The sequence below is a fragment of the Heteronotia binoei genome, chromosome 15, assembly GCF_032191835.1.
Source record: "Heteronotia binoei isolate CCM8104 ecotype False Entrance Well chromosome 15, APGP_CSIRO_Hbin_v1, whole genome shotgun sequence".
Lineage (NCBI taxonomy): Eukaryota > Metazoa > Chordata > Lepidosauria > Squamata > Gekkonidae > Heteronotia > Heteronotia binoei.
Genome location: NC_083237.1, coordinates 1,510,442 through 1,533,632, shown reverse-complemented (window position 1 = coordinate 1,533,632; position 23,191 = coordinate 1,510,442). Strand labels below are relative to the sequence as shown.

General features: G+C 51.1%; 1 protein-coding gene across 1 annotated transcript in view; it reads right to left on the bottom strand.

The window, feature by feature from the left end:
- Positions 1-23,191, bottom strand: part of EPHB4 (EPH receptor B4) — a 54,370-nt gene that overhangs the window by 2,617 nt on the left and 28,562 nt on the right. The window contains exons 7-14 of the mRNA XM_060255412.1: positions 21,953-22,109; positions 14,247-14,349; positions 13,786-13,856; positions 13,474-13,587; positions 8,081-8,328; positions 4,842-5,057; positions 3,821-3,970; positions 1,798-1,991 (exon numbers count right to left, since the gene is read on the bottom strand). Of these exons, the coding sequence (XP_060111395.1) occupies positions 1,798-1,991; positions 3,821-3,970; positions 4,842-5,057; positions 8,081-8,328; positions 13,474-13,587; positions 13,786-13,856; positions 14,247-14,349; positions 21,953-22,109 (1,253 nt within the window). The remainder of the gene's footprint in view (positions 1-1,797; positions 1,992-3,820; positions 3,971-4,841; positions 5,058-8,080; positions 8,329-13,473; positions 13,588-13,785; positions 13,857-14,246; positions 14,350-21,952; positions 22,110-23,191) is intronic.

Below are 23,191 nucleotides of genomic sequence, written 5' to 3'. Positions count from 1 at the left end.
TAAGAGAGCCGTGTTGGATCAGGCCAATGGCCCCTCCAGTCCAACACTCTGTGTCACATAAGAATGTAAGAGAAGCCATGTTGAATCAGGCCAATGGCCCATCCAGTCCAGCACTCTGTGTCACATAAGAACATAAGAGAGCCGTGTTGGATCAGCCCAATGGCCCCTCCAGTCCAACACTCTGTGTCACATAAGAATGTAAGAGAAGCCATGTTGAATCAAGGCCAATGGCCCATCCAGTCCAGCACTCTGTGTCACATAAGAACATAAGAGAGCCGTGTTGGATCAGGCCAATGGCCCCTCCAGTCCAACACTCTGTGTCACATAAGAATGTAAGAGAAGCCATGTTGAATCAGGCCAATGGCCCGTCCAATCCAACACTCTGGGTCACAGAAGAACAGAAGAGAAGCCATGTTGGATCAGGCCAATGGCCCATCCAGTCCAACACTCTGTGTCACATAAGAACATAAGAGAAGCCATGTTGTATCAGGCCAATGGCCCATCCAGTCCAACGCTCTGTGTCACATAAGAACATAAGAGAAGCCATGTTGGATCAGGCCAAAGGCACATCCAGTCCAACCCTCCGTGTCACATAAGAACATAAGAGAAGCCATGTTGGATCAGGCCAATGGCCCCTCCAGTCCAACACTCTGTGTCACATAAGAACATAAGAGAAGCCCTGTTGGATCAGGCCAATGGCCCATCCAGTCCAACCCTCCGTGTCACATAAGAACATAAGAGAAGCCATGTTGGATCAGGCCAATGGCCCATCCAGTCCAACCCTCCGTGTCACATAAGAACATAAGAGAAGCCATGTTGGATCAGGTGAAAGGCCCATCCAGTCCTACACTCCATGTCACATAAGAACATAAGAGAAGGCCTGTTGGATCAGGCCAAAAGTCCATCCAGTCCAACACTCTGTATCACACAGTGGCCAAGATACACACACACACACACACACACACACTGTGGCTAATAGCCACTGATGGACCTCTGCTCCATATTTTTATCCAATCTCCTCTTAAAGCTGGCTATGCTTGTAGCCGCCACCACCTCCTGTGGCAGTGAATTCTACATGTTAATCACCCTTTGGGTGAAGAAGGACTTCCTTTTATCCATTTTAACCCGACTGCTCAGCAATTTCATTGAATGCCCACGAGTTCTTGTATTGTGAGAAAGGGAGAAAAGGACTTCTTTCTCTGCTTTCTCCATCCCGTGCATAATCTTGACATGTAAAGCATGATCAGCAAAGAGCAGCTGCCACCTCCTCATCATGACACAGTTCTGAAGCTCCGCAAGGGCCCCGTTTGAATCTGGAGCGCAGCATGGGGCAAGAGGCTTCAGCTTTTCCCTCCAGGCTGTTTTTGCAACCCCAAACATTCTGGGGAGGGCCTTATTTGCCCCAGGAGGGGGCTGCACATGTGCTAAATGTGACTCCCCCACAGGAGGTTTTTGGTCAGAATAATAATGCAGGGGGGGAGCTGAAGCCATTTCGCCACTGGTGCCGCGGTCCCAACCCAAACCAGGCCCCCACGGTAACTGGGAGCTACTCTCCCCATGGTGATGACGCGTGACGCGTAATGTCTCTTTTTGGCCAAAGAGAAATCTTCGGCTCTAAAGGCACTGTGGCGTACTTCCCATTTTCCTTCCAAAAGCGCAACGTGGCGCAACTGTCAAAAGCCGAGGAAAGCTGGGGCAACACAGTGGGGGCGATTCTGCGGCTGAGGCTCGGCCAGTTCAACAGGCTGCTTTGGGAGGCCGGCTGGGCCTGGCCAGGGGTTCCGTGCCCTTCCTCACCCTCCGTTGCCCCGCGAGACGATCTTCAGGCTGGCCGGGTTCCGGATCAGCTTGTCCAAGGAGCTCACGATCTGGGCAAAGCGGGGTCGGGAATTCCGGTCCTTCTGCCAGCAGTCCAGCATCAGCTGGTGCAAGGAGGTGGGGCACTCCGTGGGGGGAGGCAGCCGGTAGTCTTGCTCGATGGCGTTGATCACCTGTGGGTGGGGGACAGCGTCAGTTACTTGTGGGGGAGGCAGAGGAGAACTTCCCTGCCCTCTCCTTGCCTGGGCTTGGCCAGCTCTGAATACAGAATCCTAGAGTTGCAAGGGACCTCCAGGATCATCTAGTCCAACCCCCTGCACAATGCAGGAAACTCACGAACACCTCCCCCTACATTCACAGGATCCTCATTGCTGTCAGATGACCATCTAGCCTCTGTTGAAAAACCTCCCAGGAAGGAGAGCCCACCACCTCCCGAGGAGGAAGCCTGTTCCACTGAGGAATCGCTCTGACGGTCAGGAAGTTAGAATCATAGAATCCTAAAGTTGGAAGGGACCTCCAGGGTCATCTAGTCCAACCCCCCGCACAATGCAGGAAACTCACAAACACCTCCCCCTAAATTCACAGGATCCTCATTGCTGTCAGATGGCCCTCTAGCCTCTGTTGAAAAACCTCCAAGGAAGGAGAGCACACCACCTCCCGAGGAGGAAGCCTGTTCCACTGAGAAATGACTCTAATGGTCAGGAAGTTAGAATCATAGAATCCTAGAGTTGGAAAGGACCTCTAGGGTCATCTAGTCCAACCCCCTGCACAATGCAGGAAACTCACAAACCCCTCCCCCTAAATTCACAGGATCCACATTGCTGTCAGATGGCCATCTAGCCTCTGTTTAAAAACCTCCAAGGAAGGAGAGCCCACCACCTCCCGAGGAGGAAGCCTGTTCCACTGAGGAATCGCTCTGACGGTCAGGAAGTTAGAATCATAGAATCCTAAAGTTGGAAGGGACCTCCAGGGTCATCTAGTCCAACCCCCCGCACAATGCAGGAAACTCACAAACACCTCCCCCTAAATTCACAGGATCCTCATTGCTGTCAGATGGCCCTCTAGCCTCTGTTGAAAAACCTCCAAGGAAGGAGAGCACACCACCTCCCGAGGAGGAAGCCTGTTCCACTGAGAAATGACTCTAATGGTCAGGAAGTTAGAATCATAGAATCCTAGAGTTGGAAAGGACCTCTAGGGTCATCTAGTCCAACCCCCTGCACAATGCAGGAAACTCACAAACCCCTCCCCCTAAATTCACAGGATCCACATTGCTGTCAGATGGCCATCTAGCCTCTGTTTAAAAACCTCCAAGGAAGGAGAGCCCACCACCTCCCGAGGAGGAAGCCTGTTCCACTGAGGAATCGCTCTGACGGTCAGGAAGTTAGAATCATAGAATCCTAAAGTTGGAAGGGACCTCCAGGGTCATCTAGTCCAACCCCCCGCACAATGCAGGAAACTCACAAACACCTCCCCCTAAATTCACAGGATCCTCATTGCTGTCAGATGGCCCTCTAGCCTCTGTTTAAAAACATCCAAGGAAGGAGAGCCCGCCACCTCCCGAGGAAGCCTGTTCCACTGAGGAACTGCTCTAACGGTCATCTAGTCCAACCTCCTGCAAAATGCAGGGAACTCACAAATACCGCTCCCTAAATTCACAAGATCTTAGTTGCTGTCGGATGACCATCTAGCTTCTGCTTAAAAACCTCCAAGGAAGGAGAGCCCACCACCTCCCGACGAAGCCTGTTCCACTGATGGGCAGGGGAAGGTGGGAACAAGACTTCAGAGAAGGGGATCGGGGTGGGGGAGGGGTATGTCCCCCAGGACTCTCTCAGGCAAGAAAGACAAGAGAAATCCCTGTGAGTAGCACAGCCCACAAAGGGCCAGGGGAACGAGTCTTGAGGGGGAGGAGGTGGGAAAAAATAGCCAGAGCTCTCATCAGACAGATGTGGGTGGACTGCCCCCAGCTCAGGACCCTGCTGAAGGACCTGCAGGCGTCACTCACATCCTGATTGGACATGTCCCAGTAAGGCCTCTCTCCAAACGACATCACTTCCCACATCACGATGCCGTAGCTCCAGACGTCGCTGGCTGAGGTGAATTTGCGGAAGGCAATGGCTTCAGGGGCTGTCCATCGGATTGGGATCTTCCCGCCCTGAGGGAGAGATTGGGGGAAATCAGTCAGTCAGAGAGACGGCAAAACCACAACGCCGAGCGCTCCTTGCCCTCCTGCCCCAAGACAGCAGGGAAGTTCTCGTTTCTGCCTCATTTCATTCACTTCATTTCTATCCCACCTTTCTCCCCAATGGAGACCCAAAACAGCATCACAACAACCCTGTGAGGTAGGCTAGGAGGAGCATGTGTGACCGGCCTAAGGGACTTTTCCCGGCAGAGAGGGGATTTGAACTTGATTCCTGTCCAGCACTTTAACTGCTGCACCACGCTGGGTTCATGCTAACTCACTCAAGGATACATCCATCCTCCTCTCTCCACAGAGCTGGGATTCCCCCCCCCACACACCTTTCAGCTCACTGCTGCTCCTCCCCCGCTAGGCCTGAATCCCCCTCTTCCCGTCCCAGACCCCAATTTAATCACAAAGCCCGTCCTCTGCCCAGAGAACATGGTGGTCCTCTCTTTGATCTCTCCACCCGTCTTCCATCACGTCTGCGGGCACCTTTGGCATTCTGACCCAGCATATGGGCATGGCCACAACATAGCTGCCTCAGCTGACCTTCAGGCACACAATGAAGACCTTTGTGCGGTGTGGGCAGCTGCTGCCAAAGCAATTCGCTGTTCCTTTTTTTTTAAAAAATAAAAATCTGCACAACCAACAAAATCTCCAAAGGCCAATCGGAAGCCGTGACAAGCCAAAGCCCCACCGGACTCCCCCAAGTTTCTAAAAACTGGACACCCCAGGCCTAAACTAACTGCTGAGCTGGGCGCTTCCAAAGCTGGCAGAGCCACCGGCATGCTGGGGGGGAGAGAAGAGGAGGCCGAGCCTTTCGGCCCAGGGGGAGCCAGCCTACCAGGGTGCTGGTATAGGTGGGGTCGGACGAGTTCTCCTCCAGGAAGCGGGAGAGGCCGAAGTCCGACACTTTGCAGACCAGGTTGCTGTTGACCAGGATGTTACGGGCTGCCAAATCCCGGTGGACGTAGCTCATGTCGGAGAGGTAGCGCATCCCCGAGGCGATTCCCCGCAGCATCCCCACCAGCTGGATGGGCGTGAACTGGCCGTCGTTGGACTGCAGGCGGGGGAGAGAGAAGCCACCTTGGTAAGGCCCAAAGAGACTAGGAAGCTGGCCCACCGGCCAGCCAGCGCCAGAGCGGCTCTGAAACTCTTTGCTCCTCATTCTAAAGCAGATAACATTATAGAATCATAGAGTTGGAAGGTGCCGTACAGACCATCTAGTCCAGGGCTGTCAAACATGCATTTTGGGGGCCGAATTAGGCCCCAGGAGGGCTCCTATCAGGCCCCCAAGCGACTGGCTCTCATCTGCTTCCTTCTCCCTCTCTCTTGCTTCCTTTGGCATAACAGCTTGCTTTCAAAGGCCTGCTCAATTGCACAGGAGCTACAGAGCAAAACCTCTATTTTCCCCATTTGCTGAGGCTCCTCCCTTGGGGAGGAGTGGGGGGAGAGAGAGCTTGCTTTGCAAGGTTTGCTCAATCGCACAGGAGCTACAGAGCAAGCCTCTATTTTCCCCATTTGCTGAGGCTCCTCCCTTGGGGAGGAGTGGGGGGGAGAGAGAATGCTTGCTTTGCCAGGCTCCCAAGTGCACAGCAGAGCTACTGAGCCAAGCCCCTCTTTCTTCTATTGGCTGAGGCTCCTCCTCCTCCTGGCCCCCTGGGGAAGGAAGAAAAGAGCCAGAGCTTCCTTTGCCCAATTCCCTGGATCCCATGGGAGAGATACCAAGAAAGCACCTTTAAGAGCAATGAGTGCTAAAGTTTTGAGCATGTTTTAATTTTTTAAATATATATATTTGTGTTTGTCTGTGTTCTTTAGGTACAAAATAGGAGTCGATTGCACCTTTAAGACCAACCTAGTTTTATTCAGAACGCAAGCTTTCTTGTGCTCTTAAGCACACACTTCATCAGATGAGGAATCCAGTGCAGTGAGCAAAGCCATGCATAGCTGAGCAGAGCCACACAGAGCTGGTAGGCAGTGGCCCAGAATGCAAGATGGTACAAATATAAGATCCAATGACAGAATAGTAAAATTAACAAATTGAGCAAACCTTTGATCCGAGTAGCATGAGCATGCGAAAGCAACAAAACAGTAGTATGTCAAAGTGTGAGAGTGTCTGTCAATGACTCTATTGCTATAAACCTGGGCCAAAAGGATTCTAAACCACTGCCCACCAGATAATTTTACTATTCTGTCATTGGTTCTTAAATCTGTACCATTTTGCATTCCGGGCCACTGCCTACCAGCTCTGTGTGGCTCTGCTCACTGTGCCGGATTCCTCGTCTGATGAAGTGTGCTTAAGAGCACACGAAAGCTGACGTTCTGAATAAAAATTGGTTGGTCTTAAAGGTGCAATCGACTCCTATTTTCCTTTACCACTTCCGACCAACACGGCTGCCTACTTGGCTCTATTTAAATAGGTATACACTCAGTTGGGTGTATCCCTCAGCCCAACTCAACATGGCCCGGCCCTACGAGGTCTCCTTTATGTCAGATCCGGCCCTCATAACAAACGAGTCCCACCCCTGGCTCCATGCAGGATCAGCCTAAAGCATCTCCAACAAATAATCACGTCCCTCTCTCCTTTCCAAACATGTGATTCTGCTCCATGCAGAAGAGAAAGCTCCACCCTGGTAGGGAAAGAGTTGCAAGGGGGGGGGGGGGGAGAAAGGATTTCTCTTCCAGGATGGGAGGGGTCTGGGTGTCTCAGGGGAAGAGCCTCCGCTTGGCATGGAGAAGGTCTCAGGTCAATCCTGGCAGCATCTCCCGCTAAAGGGGTCAGGCAGAAGGGGATGGGAAGGACCTTTCTCTGCCTGAGACCCTGGGGAACTGCTGCAGGCCCGAGTGGGCAATACTGACTTTGACAGACCGAGGGTCCGACTCGGTTCAGCATCTAAACGGGAGAGGGCGGCCACCTCGCCTGGATCTATCTCGCGTTAGCACCAACTGCCCAGGATCTGACCGCTCTCAAGAAAGGAAAATACGACATGATCCTGCCTGAATAGGTGAAGGAGCACCATTGGGATTTTATCTGATTGTTTTACTGTTTTGATATGGTTTATGCTATGTTGTTAGCCACCTTGAGTCTTCGTAGAATGGGCAGGATATAAATCTAATGTCATTTAGAAGAAGAAGAATTGCAGGTTTATACCCTGCCCTTCTCTCTGAATCAGAGAGGCTCACAATCTCCTATATCTTCTCCTCCGACAACAAACACCCAGTGAGGTGGGTGGGGCTGAGAGAACTCTCACAGCAGCTGCCCTTTCAAGGACAACTCCTGCAATAGCTCTGGCTAATCCAAGGCCATTCCAGCAGGTGCAAGTGGAGGAATGGGGAATCAAACCTGGTTCTCCCAGATAAGAAGAAGACTGTAGATTTATACCCCACCCTTCTCTCGGAACCAGAATCTCAGAGCAGCTTACAATCTCCTTTATCTTCTTCCCCCACAACAGACACCCTGTGAGGTGGGTGGGGCTGAGAGGGCTCTGACAGCAGCTGCCCTTTCAAGGACAACTCCTGCAATAGCTATGGCTGACCGAAGGCCATTCCAGCAGCTGCAAGTGGAGGAGTGGGGAATCAAAGCTGGTTCTCCCAGATAAGAGAGCTCTGGCTGACCGAAGGCCATTCCAGCAGCTGCAAGTGGAGGAGTGGGGAATCAAAGCTGGTTCTCCCAGATAAGAGAGCTCTGGCTGACCCAAGGCCATTCCAGCAGGTGCAAGTGGAGGAGTGGGGAATCAAACCCGATTCTCTCAGATAAGAGTCCGCACGCTTAACCACTACACCAAACTGGCTATATTATAAATAAATGTAGGGCAGTTTCAGGTGTATTCAGGGGTGATGCAATGACATACATGGGAATTCCCAGGGAGGGAGGGAGGAATGAAAGGGGAACCAAAGAGGGCACGAAAAGGAGAAGGGGAAGATGCTGTGGAAGGGGTTTTTTGCCCACGAGCTTTGTGCTAGACGCAGCTGTTGCTATCAGAGCTTCCCAGCCACCAACTGTGGCCAAAAGAGTTCAAGCAGGCAGCCGCTCAAATCCACCTCTGCACCCCCTGCCCGTTGCCAAGCTGGGAATGTCCCTACCCGGAGGAAGGAGTCCAGGGCCCCGTTCTCCATGAACTCCGTGATGATCATGACGGGGACGCTGTTGGTGATGACGCCGTCCAGGCGGATGATGTTGGGGTGGTCGAACTGGCCCATGATGCTGGCTTCGCTGAGGAACTCACGGCGCTGCTTCTCTGTGTAGCCCCCCTTGAGCGTCTTGATGGCCACGTAGATCTCTTTCTTCCCCGGCACTTTCAGCAGGCCACGGCAGACCTCCCCAAACTCACCTGCAAGAGACAGGAGAAATATTTGGAGGGGGGGGTGAGCTTGTGAGAGCTGATACCCCACAAGGTCATATCGCCCCAAAATCCTACTGCAGACAGCTGCCCCCTGAAACACGCAGCCAAGACATCTGAGACCACCTGACTCTATACGGCACATTTTATTAGACAGCCCGTTACTTTCCCAGCACCGACCAGATCAAACCTCTCCTCTTAACCCACAACTGGGCGACGAGAAAAAGGATAGAGTTTCTGTTAAGAACATAAGAGAAGCCATGTTGGATCAGGCCAATGGCCCATCCAGTCCAACACTCTGTGTCACATAAGAACATAAGAGAAGCCACGTTGGATCAGGCCAATGGCCCATCCAGTCAAACACTCCGTGTCACATAAGAACATAAGAGAAGCCACGTTGGATCAGGCCAATGGCCCATCCAGTCAAACACTCCGTGTCACATAAGAACATAAGAGAAACCCTGTTGGATCAGGCCAATAGCCTATCCAGTCCAACTCTCTGTGTCACATAAGAACATAAGAGAAGCCATGTTGGATCAGGCCAAAGGCCCATCCAGTCCAACACTCTGTGTCACATAAGAACATAAGAGAAGCCAGGTTGGATCAGGCCAAAGGCCCATCCAGTCCAACACTCTGTGTCATATAAGAACATAAGAGAAGCCATGTTGGATCAGACCAAAGGCCCATCCAGTCCAACACTCTGTGTCACATAAGAACATAAGAGAAGCCATGTTGGATCAGGCCAATGGCCCATCCAGTCCAACACTCTGTGTCACACAGGGGCCAATATATGTGTGTTGTGTGTACACACACACACACACATATATATGTACTGTGGCTAACAGCCACTGATGGACCTCTGCTCCATATTTTTATCCAATCCCCTCTTAAAGCTGGCTATGCTTGTAGCCGCTACCACCTCCTGTGGCAGTGAATTCCACGTGTTAATCACCCTTTGGGTGAAGAAGGACTCCCTTTTATCCTCTCTAACCTGACTTCTCAGCAATTTCATGGAATGCCCACGAGTTCTTGTATTGTGAGAAAGGGAGAAAAGTTCTCATTTGTCGGCTAACAAATGTCCCTCAATTACTCAGCAGGTTGCAGCATTTCTGAGCCTAGCAGTGAACGAGAAAGAAATCAAAAACGGAGTCAGGTAGGGGAATGCCTCTCTCCACTTTTCTTAGTTACGTTTTGCATGCAACCTTGTATTCCCATGCTGGTTGGGCTTGCAAATTCCTGTGGTTTGTATGTCCCATTCTGAAGATCCTTTGGATCTTGTTTTTCTATTCGGTTATGCCAGTAAAGATGATGTCTGTCTGAGACCAGCTCACATTCCCTTAACCCTGCAGCACTTGGGGTCCTAAGAACAGGTTTGGGGGACAGCCAAGTCCCAACGCAGGGTCACTGTATCTGAGAGAGGAGCCTCTGCTGAGAGCTTAATGACTTCCAACTGACAAAGCCACCCCCTTCCAAGGAGCCCTGGGAATCACAGCTCTGCGGCAAGACGACTTCCGAGAAACTCAGCCCGAGGAGGGAAAAGCTCCCGTGGATGATAAGTCAGGACGGCCAAACCAGTTTGGAGATTTGCTGATAAGCCTCTCGCTTGGGTTATGCCCCACGGGGATGGGACAGGCTCTTCCAAAGGGAAAGTTCTCCCCCATGCCAAACAAGGCACCCAGTTCTTCTCTCGTTTTAGAAAGGGAGCAGCCCGACAGCTTCCTTTCCCTCTCTGTGGCCGTGTCATATATTTCCCGTGTCATGTATGGAGAGCAATTCATAGCCGCTTGCAAGGAATTATGGGGACCCACAACAGAGGAGAGTTCAGCAACAGGGCCCACAGGACGGGATCCTCCAGAGAAAAAGGATGGGAAAAGCTATCAGGCAAACAGGCCAAGCTACACACACGCACACAGACACACACACACACACACACACACACTCACTCACTCCTGAATTCCGTATGTTGAACATTTATCCTCCACTCTGGCCACTGGATGTGGTTCTGAACGTGTTCTGCAAAGCCATTTGTACAAACAGAACCCTGATCCCACCAGGCGGCACTCCAGGCAGCAAGCAGAACTTCGCCTTGTCAAGGTCAGCTGTTGACATATACGATCATAGAGTTGGAAGGGACCTCCGGGGTCATCTAGTCCAACCCTCTGCACAATGCAGGAAACTCACAAACCCCTCCCCCTAAATTCACAGGATCTTCATTGCTGTCAGAGGGCGTTCTAGCCTCTGTTGAAAAACACCCAAGGAAGGAGAGCCCACCACCTCCCGAGGAGGAAGCCTGTTCATAGAATCCTAGAGTTGGAAGCGACCTCCGGGGTCATCTAGTCCAACCCCCTGCACAATGCAGGAAACTCACAAACCCCTCCCCCTCAATTCACAGGATCTTCATTGCTGTCAGGTGGCCCTCTAGCCTCTCCTTAAAAACCTCCAAGGTTTTTGATATGATGCAAGGAACGAGGCCTGGAGGCTTCTCCGCTGACCTGTTGAACTAGCTGCCTACCAAATGCACAGGTGATCCTGGGTTCAATTCAAGGTACTGATCTTCACAGATAAGGGTCTACACTGCCTAGGACCCTTGTATCTGTGAGACTGCCCCTCCTCAATGCTCCACTCATCTTGGCAGGTCCTTCTGCAAAGACAACAAAAACTAACAACCGCTTGTGCACATACCTTCTCTGTGGTGGCCCCGCCTTCCACCATGGAATGGCCCACCTGAGAAGGTCAGGAAGGCTCCCATGCATCTGTCACTCCACAAACCATGTGGAACACAATTGTGCATTTTAATAAAGGAACAAGGCTGAATTATAACCGAATGATCCAGGAAGACATTATATGAACATACGAAGCTGCCTTCTACTGAATCAGACCCTCGGTCCATCAAAGTCAGTACTGTCTACTCAGACTGGCAGCGGCTCTCCAGGGTCTCAAGCGGAGGTTTTTCACGCCTGCTTGCCTGGACCCTTTTTAGTTGGATATGACTGGGATTGAACCTGGGACCTTCTGCTTCCCAAGCAGATGCTCTACCTGAACCACTGTCCCTCCATTGCAGTATAGAGAACAGGACAGCCGACTGTAATACCAACATGCACCGTCTGTGTCTGTTTGTTTTGATCTTGGTCTCTCTGCCTTCTATTTCTCCTCACATAATACCATATCTGGCTCTGTTTAATGCGTCACATTCAATGCTTTTGCTTTGTTTCAAATTTCTGCAATCATCTTATTACACGATTTCCCCGTGGCGCGGAGTGTTAACGCTGCAGTACTGCAGTCCTAAGTTCTGCTCGTGACCTGAGTTCGATCCCAGCGGAAGCTGGTTTCAGGTAGCCGGCTCGAGGTTGACTCAGCCTTCCGTCCTTCCGAGGTCGGTCAAAGGAGTCCCCAGCTTGCTGGGGGGAAAGTGTAGAGGACTGGGGAAGGCGATGGCAAACCACCCTGTAAAAAGTCTGCCATGAAAACGTTGTGAAAGCAACGTCACCCCAGAGTCGGAAACAACTGGTGCTTGCACAGGGGACCTTTCCTTTCCATCCTATTAGTTCAGGGGTTCCCGGGCACGGCCTATCAGCAACCGGGCCACGCCACCTCACACAACCTCCCCCCTGCAGTGCCTTCCTCCTCCCTTCGTTTTCACAATTTTGAGGCCTGGGAAGGGCTGGTAAAACGCCTCCTGGCCTCTATAAAGGCCAACCCCTCCACCAATCAGCTGGTCAGTGGGGGAAACCACGGTAGTGAGCAACCCTCTGAAAAAGCAGCGTTGCCTTTGCCTCCTCCCCACTTCCTTCCTGGGAGTGGGAAGGAAGTGGGGAGGAGGCAAGGGCAGTGCCGCTTTTCAGAAGGTGGCTCGGCACTGCTTCCACAGATCAGCTGATCGGCGCGTGGGGGTGTGTCGGCCTTTAAAGAGTCCGGGAGGTGCTTCACTGCCCCTTCCAATTTGGTGTAGCGGTTAAGTGTGCGGACTCTTATCTGGAAGAACCGGGTTTGATTCCCCACTCCTCCACTTGCGGCTGCTGGAATGGCCTTAGGTCAGCCAGAGCTCTGGCAGAGGTTGTCCTTGAAAGGGCAGCTGCTGTGAGAGCCCTCCAGCCCCACCCACCTCACAGGGAGTCTGTTGCGGGGAAGAAAAATAAAGGAGATTGTGAGCCGCTCTGAGACTCTTCAGAATGGACGGCGGGATATAAATCCAATATCTTCATCTACCTCACAGGGTGTCTGTGAGAGGGGGGGAGGTAAAGGAGATTGTGAGCCCCTCTGAGACTCTTCAGAGTGGAGGGCGGGATATAAATCCAATATCTTCATCTACCTCACAGGGTGTCTGTTGTGGGGGAGGAAGGGAAAGGAGATTGTGAGCCGCTCTGAGACTCTTCGGAGTGGAGGGCGGGATATAAAGCCAATATCTTCATCTACCTCACAGGGTGTCTGTTGTGGGGGAGGAAGGGAAAGGAGATTGTGAGCTGCTCTGAGACTCTTCGGAGTGGAGGGCGGGATATAAAGCCAATATCTTCATCTACCTCACAGGGTGTCTGTTGCGGGGGAGGAAGGGAAAGGAGATTGTGAGCCACTCTGAGACTCTTCGGAGTGGAGGGCGGGATATAAAGCCAATATCTTCATCTACCTCACAGGGTGTCTGTTGTGGGGGAGGAAGGGAAAGGAGATTGTGAGCCGCTCTGAGACTCTTCAAAGTGGAGGGCGGGATATAAATCCAATATCTTAATCTACCTCACAGGGTGTCTGTTGTGGGGGAGGAAGGGAAAGGAGATTGTGAGCCAATTTGAGACTTCAGAATGGAGGGCGGGATACAAATCCAATATCATCTTCTTCCTGGGCCTTAGAATTGTGAAAACAGAGAGAGGAAGAGGTGCCGGAGGGGGGGGGGGGGAGAAGGCCAAATTAAGTGCCCCCACCCTGTCCACGGTGGGCAGGCCGGCCATGGGGCCGGTCCCTGGTGCCAAAAAGGCTGGGGGGCACTGTATTAGTTGTAGGGACTTATAATATGTGACTGCCGTGAGCCTCGGTGAAATGGCAAAGCATAAATAACACCAATAAATCAACGGCTCAACACCCCTGCCCAATTTCTCGTAAGTAGCAACAGCACTGGGGACAGACAGCCTGGGAAGGATCCGCTCTTACCTGCGCCGATGACCTCCTCAATTTTGACATACGAAACATCAATTTCTTTGGCGAACTCGCGCACGGCTTCGTTGGGGTCCTCGTAGGTGAAAGGGTCAATGTAGACTTTGGTGCCTGCAGAGGGGAAGAGTGTAAAAGCCACTAAAGGCAGGAGAAGAAGACGGACAATTTGAGCCTGCTAGCCCCGAGGGACCCTCCAGCCACGTCAACGAATACTCTGCCTTCGCTGCCTCCACACATTTCCTTTGCTAGCCCCCCCTACATTCTCCAAAGTTGCTTACATCAGAGCCTCATCCAACTCCACACACTCACCGTGCCCAATCAGGTATTGCCCAGGCTTATCGGAGTATTCAGGCTCCCGTGATCCAGAGGAACCCTGGCGCCTGCAGAAAGGAAGAAAGAGGAGGACATCTAAGCCAACGGGTCTCTTTCTAGCTCCTCCCACTGCCCCCTTAGCCGCCACGCCCATGCTCTTCAGGCACACCCCACGTAGATTCCTGACTTCATCCTGACCTCCTTAGTCCCTCCCACATTCCGCAGAGCCCCTTCCCTGATCCTGCCGCCACCATTTTATCCTTCCTGCCCTCCTCCTTGCACATTTTTATCCTTTCCTCTGCTCCTCTCTTGCTTCGGATGTTCCTGGCCAACACCCAGGGCTCCACCTCTGCCATCTCAGCGCCTCCCCATTCCTTTCCCCTCCTGTGGCCCTGAGCTCAGCTACCCCTGCAGGCTAAACTTCTCCCAGACCCTCCGCTCGCGGGGCAGCATCTCACCGGAGGCAGACGACGGCCACGACGACCACTGCAAGCACCAGGAGGACCCCCAGGGCCACGGTGCCTACAATGAGGGCCAGCTGCTCCGTGGGGCTCTCCGACTCTGCAGGGGGGAGAGAAACATGCAGAGTGATGAGCAAGGATGGGGCTGCCCTCCCCCCCCACCGTGAGGACTGATGTCGAGGGCCAGAATGGGGAGGAGGCAGAAAAAGGGGCTGAGGAAGGCAACGGTTCCCTGCCTTGTTCTTCCTAAGGGATCATACGCTGAACATGAGCCAACAGTGTGATGCGGTGGCTAAAAAGGCAAATGCAATTTTGGGCTGTATCAACAGAAGTATAGTGTCCAGATCACGTGATGTGAGCGGTTCCTCAGTGAAACAGGTTTAGGGGGAGGTGTTTGTGAGTTCCCTGCATTGTGCAGGGGGTTGGACTAGATGACCGTTAGAGCGGTTCCTCCGTGGAACAGGCTTCCTCAGAAGGTGGGTGGGCTCTCCTTCCTTGGAGGCCTTTAAGCAGAGGCTAGATGGCCATCTGACAGCAATGAAGATGCTGCGAATTTAGGGGGAGGTGTTTGTGAGTTTCCTGCATTGTGCAGGAGGTTGGACTAGATGACCCTAGAAGTCCCTTCCAACTCTGTGATTCTAACTTCCTGACTGTTAGAGCAGTTCCTCAGTGGAACAGGCTTCCTCCTTGGGAGGTGGTGGGCTCTCCTTCCTTGGAGGTTTTTAAGCAGAGGCTAGATGGCCATCTGACAGCAATGAAGATCCTGTGAATTTAGGGGGAGGTGTTTGTGAGTTTCCTGCATTATGTAGGAGGTTGGACTAGATGACCCTAGAGGTCCCTTCCAACTCTGTGATTCTAACTTCCTGACTGTTAGAGCAGTTCCTCAGTGGAACAGGCTTCCTCCTTGGGAGGTGGTGGGCTCTCCTTCCTTGGAGGTTTTTAAGCAGAGGCTAGATGGCCATCTGACAGCAATGAAGATCCTGTGAATTTAGGGGGAGGGGTTTGTGAGTTTCCTGCATTGTGTAGGAGGTTGGACTAGATGACCCTAGAGGTCCCTTCCAACTCTGTGATTCTAACTTCCTGACTGTTAGAGCAGTTCCTCAGTGGAACAGGCTTCCTCGGGAGGTGGTGGGCTCTCCTTCCTTGGAGGCTTTTAAGCAGAGGCTAGATGGCCATCTGACAGCAATGAAGATCCTGTGAATTTAGGGGGATGGGGTTGTGAGTTCCCTGCCTTGTGCAGGGGGTTGGACTAGATGCCCCTGGAGGTCCCTCCCAACTCTTTGATTCTATGAAATGAAGAGAGTTTTAAAAAGCAGCCACGTTGACCTGCAGGAGGGCAGCAGATTCAAGCCCAGGAGCACCTCTGAGACCAACCAGTTGCTCAGGGCTTGAGCGGCCAAGAGTCAAAGTTCCCTTCTTCCAGGGCCTTTTTTGTAGCAGGAACTCCTTTGCATATTAGGCCACCCGCCCCTGATGTAGCTGATCCTCTAAGAGCTCGCTGGGCTCTTAGTCCAGTGCCTACTGTGAGCTCCAGGAAGATTGGCTACATCAGGGGGTGTGGCCTAATATGCAAAGGAGTTCCTGCTGCAAAGAAAAGCCCGGCCTTCGTCCTACCAGAGGGGTACAAGTTTTTGAGAGATTTTGAGAGCAAGAGCTTCCGAAGCCCTCTTGAATCTGCCAGAGGAAGCCTCGACGAGTTGATCTCTGTAATGATTTAAAGTGTGACGAGTGTGTGTTTCTTTAAATGTTTGGCAAGTGGTAGAAGAAATGTGTGTGTGTGTAAAAGAAAGGGATGAATGAGTGAGGTGACTGGGAGCGTTTGGCCAGAGTTTAAAAGTGTAAGTGTGTGTGTGTGTGTGTCTGTTTGTGTGAAGAGTGAGAGAAGGCAGAAGTCAGTCACTGTCAGTCAGCAGTGAACAGTCAGTGGTGGTCAGTCAGCCGTCCAAAAAGTCTGAAAAGCAGCAGTCTTCCAATTAGAATCCCATTTTTGTGCTGTGAAAGGCATTAAGATTCCATAGAAGAAAAGTAGAAACACTGCGAGGACCTAGCAGGAGTCAAGTGGCACCTTTAAGACCAGCCAAGTTTTATTCAGAACGGAAGATTTCGTGTGCTCTCTAAGCACACTTCATCAGACAAGGGGATCAGGGATTGTGAGCTGAAATACAAGCCGTTTGTTGATTAAGAGGGCAAACTGACTGATCACATCATCACATAAAACAGTGTGGCTTGTCCATTTGTCCGGATAGCCATAAAAGGTAATAAAATTCCCTGCCACGTGGTGTTTCTGCACATCTAGGTGAATCACAAAAGGACGTGTATATCACAGTTGTAAGTCCAGCCTATTAGCCTGGCTAGAGAGAGCCCACACCTGATACCGTCTGAGTATTTAAGTTGACAGAATTCGGAGTTAAGAAGAGGAAGATTAAACTGAGCTAAACAGGATAAAGACTAAACAAATTACATTGTGAAGAGAAAGGAAGATTTGAGAGTGAGGAGTGTTGTGAAGTGAATAAGTGTGACACCTCAGTCAGAACATAAGAGAAGCCATGTTGGATCAGGCCAATGGCCCATCCAGTCCAACACTCTGTGCCACATAAGAACATAAGAGAAGCCAAGTTGGATCAGGCCAATGGCCCATCCAGTCCAACACGGGGTCACATAAGAACATAAGAGGAGCCATGTTGGATCAGGCCAATGGCCCATCCAGTCCAACACTCTGTGTCGCACAAGAACAGAAGAGAAGCCCTGTTGGATCCGGCCAATGGCCCATCCAGTCCAACACTCTGTGTCACATAAGAACAGAAGAGAAGCCATGTTGGATCAGGCCAATGGCCCATCCAGTCCAACACTCTGTGTTACAGTGGCCAAAAAATTTATACATATATATATATATACACACACACACACACACACACACACACACTGTGGCTAATAGCCACTGATGGACCTCTGCTCCATATTTTTATCTAACCCCCTCTTGAAGCTGGCTATGCTTGTAGCCGCCACCACCTCCTGTGGCAGTGAATTCCACATGTTAATCACCACATGTTAATAGAAGATACTATTACACCCTGTTTTATTCACTGAAGCTACAAAACATCTTGAAACCAATGCAGTTCTTGCCCAAATAAAGTTTTATTTCGTTTATTGTTAACCCAGAGTTCTATTCTAATAAAATATAAGAGACTCATTCTCAGGACCACATAGTCCAGCGAAGGAGCCTTAGAGCTTGGGCCCAATACTGAGGGAAAAGTTAACTGGAATTAAATTCCTGGTGGCGGGAAATAACAAGAAAATTAAAAGACACACCACATACATCTAAGCTGCACAAATTAAAAGAGAAGTCGTGACAGTCTCTATGGTTCTCCTGGGCTCAAATCTACTTCTCTTCCAAATCGCTCTCTTCCACAACACACCTGAGCAGAGACGCTTCTGCGCTTCTTGTCTACACGCTTTCCCTCTATTCTAATGAGCCTGGTTCCTGCACTGGACAGGTCTATTTCACATATTCCTTTTAAGCGCAAAAGCGACCAACAAGCAAGGAAGAGGCCATTAAGTCCACACAGAAACCATGGACGTTTTCCACAAAGCCCCTTCTCTTTGTCAGCGGAGGGTGGATGGGGGGGAAGGGTGTTGGCAGGAAGAGACCACTTTCCCCTCCCGCTTCTTCCAACACTTTTGGAACACCATTATATATCTAGAAATGCTTTTAAAAACGCTATTTCATAATTGTTGCACATATCCGTTCATAAGCCTGAAATCTTGTCCCACTTTGAAGAAAACCATTCGTCCCTTCTTACAAATGGCTCGTTTTGCCCTGGGGTTGTTTGCAGCTTTGCCACTCACAACAAATGAGTCGAAATAAGGGGAAGCTGCCCTTTTTGGCCTGAGAGCCAAAGGAATGTACTGTCTGTCTGGGAAGACACCGACTGCCAACAAACTGGGGGGGGGGGGGGGGAGGGAGGGAGGGAGGGAAAAGAGAGGGATGAGCTCGGCCAGAAATCCTGGAATCCTGCCCAACCTCAGCGACACTCCAGCGCCTGGCCTCAATGCGAGGAACGTGCTAGAATCTGAAAGTATGCTGATGGAAAGCAGCTACCCCAGACAGTGGCTGCAGCCATGGCCAAGACCACACGAGTAGGGCTTGTGTCGCTTCCGCACTCCCTCACAGCATCCACCAAAGGGCTGGGGGAAAGGAAGCGTTTTCCATGGCCTGCCCAAAGGACTTCCTTCTCATAAGAACAGAAGAGAAGCCATGTTGGGTCAGGCCAATGGCCCATCCAGTCCAACACTCTGTGTCACATAAGAACAGAAGAGAAGCCATGTTGGATCAGGCCAATGGCTCCTCCAGTCCAACACTCTGTGTCACATAAGAACATAAGAGAAGCCATGTTGGATCAGGCCAGTGGCCCCTCCAGTCCAACACTCTGTGTAACATAAGAACATGAGAGAAGCCATGTTGGATCAGGCCAATGGCTCCTCCAGTCCAACACTCTGTGTCACAGAAGAACATAAGAGAAGCCCTGTTGGATCAGGCCAATGGCCCATCCAGTCCAAAACTCTGTGTCACATAAGAACAGAAGAGAAGCCATGTTGGGTCAGGCCAGTGGCCCCTCCGGTCCCACACTCTGTGTCACAGAAGAACATAAGAGAAGCCCTGTTGGGTCAGGCCACTGGCCCATCCAGTCCAACACTCTGTGTCACATAAGAACATAAGAGAAGCCCTGTTGGGTCAGGCCACTGGCCCATCCAGTCCAACACTCTGTGTCACATAAGAACAGAAGAGAAGCCATGTTGGATCAGGCCAATGGCTCCTCCAGGCCAACACTCTGTGTCACAGAAGAACATAAGAGAAGCCATGTTGGATCAGGCCACTGGCCCATCCAGTCCAACACTCTGTGACACATAAGAACATAAGAGAAGCCCTGTTGGATCAGGCCAATGGCCCATCCAGTCCAACACTCTGTGTCACATAAGAACATAAGAGAAGCCCTGTTGGATCAGGCCAATGGCCCATCCAGTCCAAAACTCTGTGTCACATAAGAACATAAGAGAAGCCATGTTGGGTCAGGCCAGTGGCCCATCCAATTCAACACTCTGTGTCACAGAAGAACATAAGAGAAGCCATGTTGGGTCAGGCCAATGGCCCATCCAGTCCAACACTCTGTGACACATAAGAACATAAGAGAAGCCCTGTTGGATCAGGCCAATGGCCCATCCAGTCCAACACTCTGTGTCACATAAGAACATAAGAGAAGCCATGTTGGATCAGGCCAGTGGCCCATCCAGTCCAACACTGTGTCACATAAGAACATAAGAGAAGCCCTGTTGGATCAGGCCAATGGCCCATCCAGTCCAACACTCTGTTTTTAATGTTAGTAGTTTTATTGTTGATGTTTTATATTGTTGGATTTAAATGTTTTTATAATATCACTGTATGTTTTGTAATATGCTGTTAGCCGCCCTGAGCCCGCTAAGGTGGGGAGGGCGGGATAGAAATAAAATTTATTATTATTATTATTATTATTACTAAGAACATAAGAAAATCCATGTTGGATCAGGTCAATGGCCCTTCCAGTTCAACACTCTGTGTCACATAAGAACATAAGAGAAGCCCTGTTGGATCAGGCCAAGAGCCCATCCAGTCCAACAATCTGTGTCACATAAGAACATAAGAGAAGCCACGTTGGATCAGGCCAGTGGCTCCTCCAGGCCAACACTCTGTGTCACAGAAGAACATAAGAAAAGCCATGTTGGATGAGGCCACTGGCCCCTCCAGGCCAAAACTCTGTGTCACATAAGAACATAAGAGAAGCCCTGTTGGGTCAGGCCACTGGCCCATCCAGTCCAAAACTCTGTGTCACAGAAGAACATAAGAGAAGCCCTGTTGGGTCAGGCCAATGGCCCATCCAGTCCAACACTCTGTGACACATAAGAACATAAGAGAAGCCCTGTTGGATCAGGCCAATGGCCCATCCAGTCCAACACTCTGTGTCACATAAGAACATAAGAGAAGCCATGTTGGATCAGGCCAGTGGCCCATCCAGTCCAACACTGTGTCACATAAGAACATAAGAGAAGCCCTGTTGGATCAGGCCAATGGCCCATCCAGTCCAACACTCTGTGTCACCTAAGAACATAAGAAAATCCATGTTGGATCAGGTCAATGGCCCTTCCAGTTCAACACTCTGTGTCACATAAGAACATAAGAGAAGCCCTGTTGGATCAGGCCAATGGCCCATCCAGTCCAACAATCTGTGTCACATAAGAACATAAGAGAAGCCACGTTGGATCAGGCCAGTGGCTCCTCCAGGCCAACACTCTGTGTCACAGAAGAACATAAGAAAAGCCATGTTGGATGAGGCCACTGGCCCCTCCAGGCCAAAACTCTGTGTCACATAAGAACATAAGAGAAGCCCTGTTGGGTCAGGCCACTGGCCCATCCAGTCCAAAACTCTGTGTCACATAAGAACAGAAGAGAAGCCATGTTGGATCAGGCCAATGGCTCCTCCAGGCCAACACTCTCTGTCACATAAGAACATAAGAGAAGCCATGTTGGGTCAGGCCAGTGGCCCATCCAATTCAACACTCTGTGTCACAGAAGAACATAAGAGAAGCCATGTTGGGTCAGGCCAATGGCCCATCCAGTTTAACACTCTGTGACACATAAGAACATAAGAGAAGCCCTGTTGGATCAGGCCAATGGCCCATCCAGTCCAACACTCTGTGTCACATAAGAACATAAGAGAAGCCATGTTGGATCAGGCCAGTGGCCCATCCAGTCCAACACTGTGTCACATAAGAACATAAGAGAAGCCCTGTTGGATCAGGCCAATGGCCCATCCAGTCCAACACTCTGTGTCACATAAGAACATAAGAGAAGCCACATTGGATCTGGACAGTGGCTCCTCCAGGCCAACACTCTGTGTCACAGAAGAACATAAGAAAAGCCATGTTGGATCAGGCCACTGGCCCCTCCAGGCCAACACTCTGTGTCACAGAAGAACATAAGAGAAGCCATGTTGGGTCAGGCCAATGGCCCATCCAGTCCAACACTCTGTGTCACATAAGAACATAAGAGAAGCCCTGTTGGATCAGGCCAATGGCCCATCCAGTCCAACACTCTGTGTCACATAAGAACATAAGAAAATCCATGTTGGATCAGGTCAATGGCCCTTCCAGTTCAACACTCTGTGTCACATAAGAACAGAAGAGAAGCCATGTTGGGTCAGCCCAATGGTCCATCCAGTCCAACACTCTGTGTCACATAAGAACATAAGAGAAGCCCTGTTGGATCAGGCCAATGACCCATCCAGTCTAACACTCTGTGTCACACAGTGGCTAAAAAAAACCCAGGTGCCATCAGGAGGTCCATCAGTGGGGCCAGGACACAAGAAGCCCTCCCACTGTGCCCCCTCCCAAGCACCAAGAAGACAGAGCATCCCTGCCCCAGACATAAGAACGTAAGAGAAGCCATGTTGGATCAGGTAAATGGCCCATCCAGCACAACTCTCTGTGTCAGACAGTGGCCAAAAAACTCAGGTGCCATCAGGAGGTCCATCTGTGGGGCCAGGAAACTAGAAAACCTCCCACTGTTGCCCCCCCAAGCACCCAGAATACAGAGCATCACTGCCCCAGACAGAGAGTTCCATCAATACCCTGTGGCTAATAGCCACTGATGGACCTCTGCTCCATATACTCACCGGCCCCTTGAGTCTGGAAGGCCCTCTCTGGCCCAAAACCGCCATAGCCAGCCTCGGAGCGGGCACGGACTTGAATGCCATACATGGCCCCCCGGTGCAAGCCGCTCAAAGTCACTCGGTTCTCAGAGGTCTTCACAAACATAGGGCCCCCGACACCCTAAAAGAGGAGGAAGTGGAAGGGTGACATCCTGTTTCCATTCACTGCACCAAGAAAAAACACCAAGGATCACCCACGTCCCCATTCCCTCCTCAACAGGGACCCAAATGAGCCATTTCAGGCATCTGCAAAACTGGCCTTGAACGGCAACAGCTCAGTACACCCCACCAGCAGTGTTCCCTCTAAGCTGAGTTAGAATGAGCGAGCTCACAGATTTATTTATTTTTTTGCAGATTTATACCCCGCCCTTCTCTCTGAATCAGAGACTCAAGAGTGCCTCACAATCTCCTTTATCTCCCTCCCCCACAACAGACACCTGTGAGGTGGGTGGGGCTGAGAGAGCTATCACAGCAGCTGCCCTTTCAAGGACAACCTCTGCCAGATCTCTGGCTGACCCAAGGCCATGCTAGCAGGTGCAAGTGGAAGAGTGGGGAATCAAACCCAGTTCTCCCAGATAAGAAGAATAAGACTGCAGATTTCTACCCCGCCCTTCTCTCTGAATCAGAGACTCAGAGTGGCTTAACATCGCCTATATCTTCTCCCCTCACAACAGACACCCTGTGAGGTGGGTGAGGTTGAGAGGGCTCTCACAGCAGCTGCCCTTTCAAGGACAACTCCTGCCAGAGCTACAGCTAACCCAAGGCCATTCCAGCAGGTGCAAGTGGAGGAGTGGGGAACCAAACCTGGTTCTCCCAGATAAGAGTCCGCAAACTTAACCACTACACCAAACTGGCTCTCCAGCTCACACATTTTTGTTTTAGCTCAGGAAGGATGACCCCAGAGCAAACTAATTGGTGCAGCAGCTCACAACTGTAATGCCAGTAGCTCACAATGCAGAATTTTTGTTCACAAGGCTCCACAGCTTAGAGGGAACATTGCCCACCACTACTGAGAAGGTCAGCCTTCCTCTTTAAACCTGGCAGTTTGTGGGGCTCAGGGATTGGGGGCGGGGGCTGTTTACAGAAGTCCCCCCATTGCACACGTGCAGCTTTGCTTCTGCCTCTTCTTATTCAGGTTGGGAGCCAAGCTACATCCGCAGCCACCCCTGGGAGCGCATGCGTGGCTAGATCATGCCTTTGCTG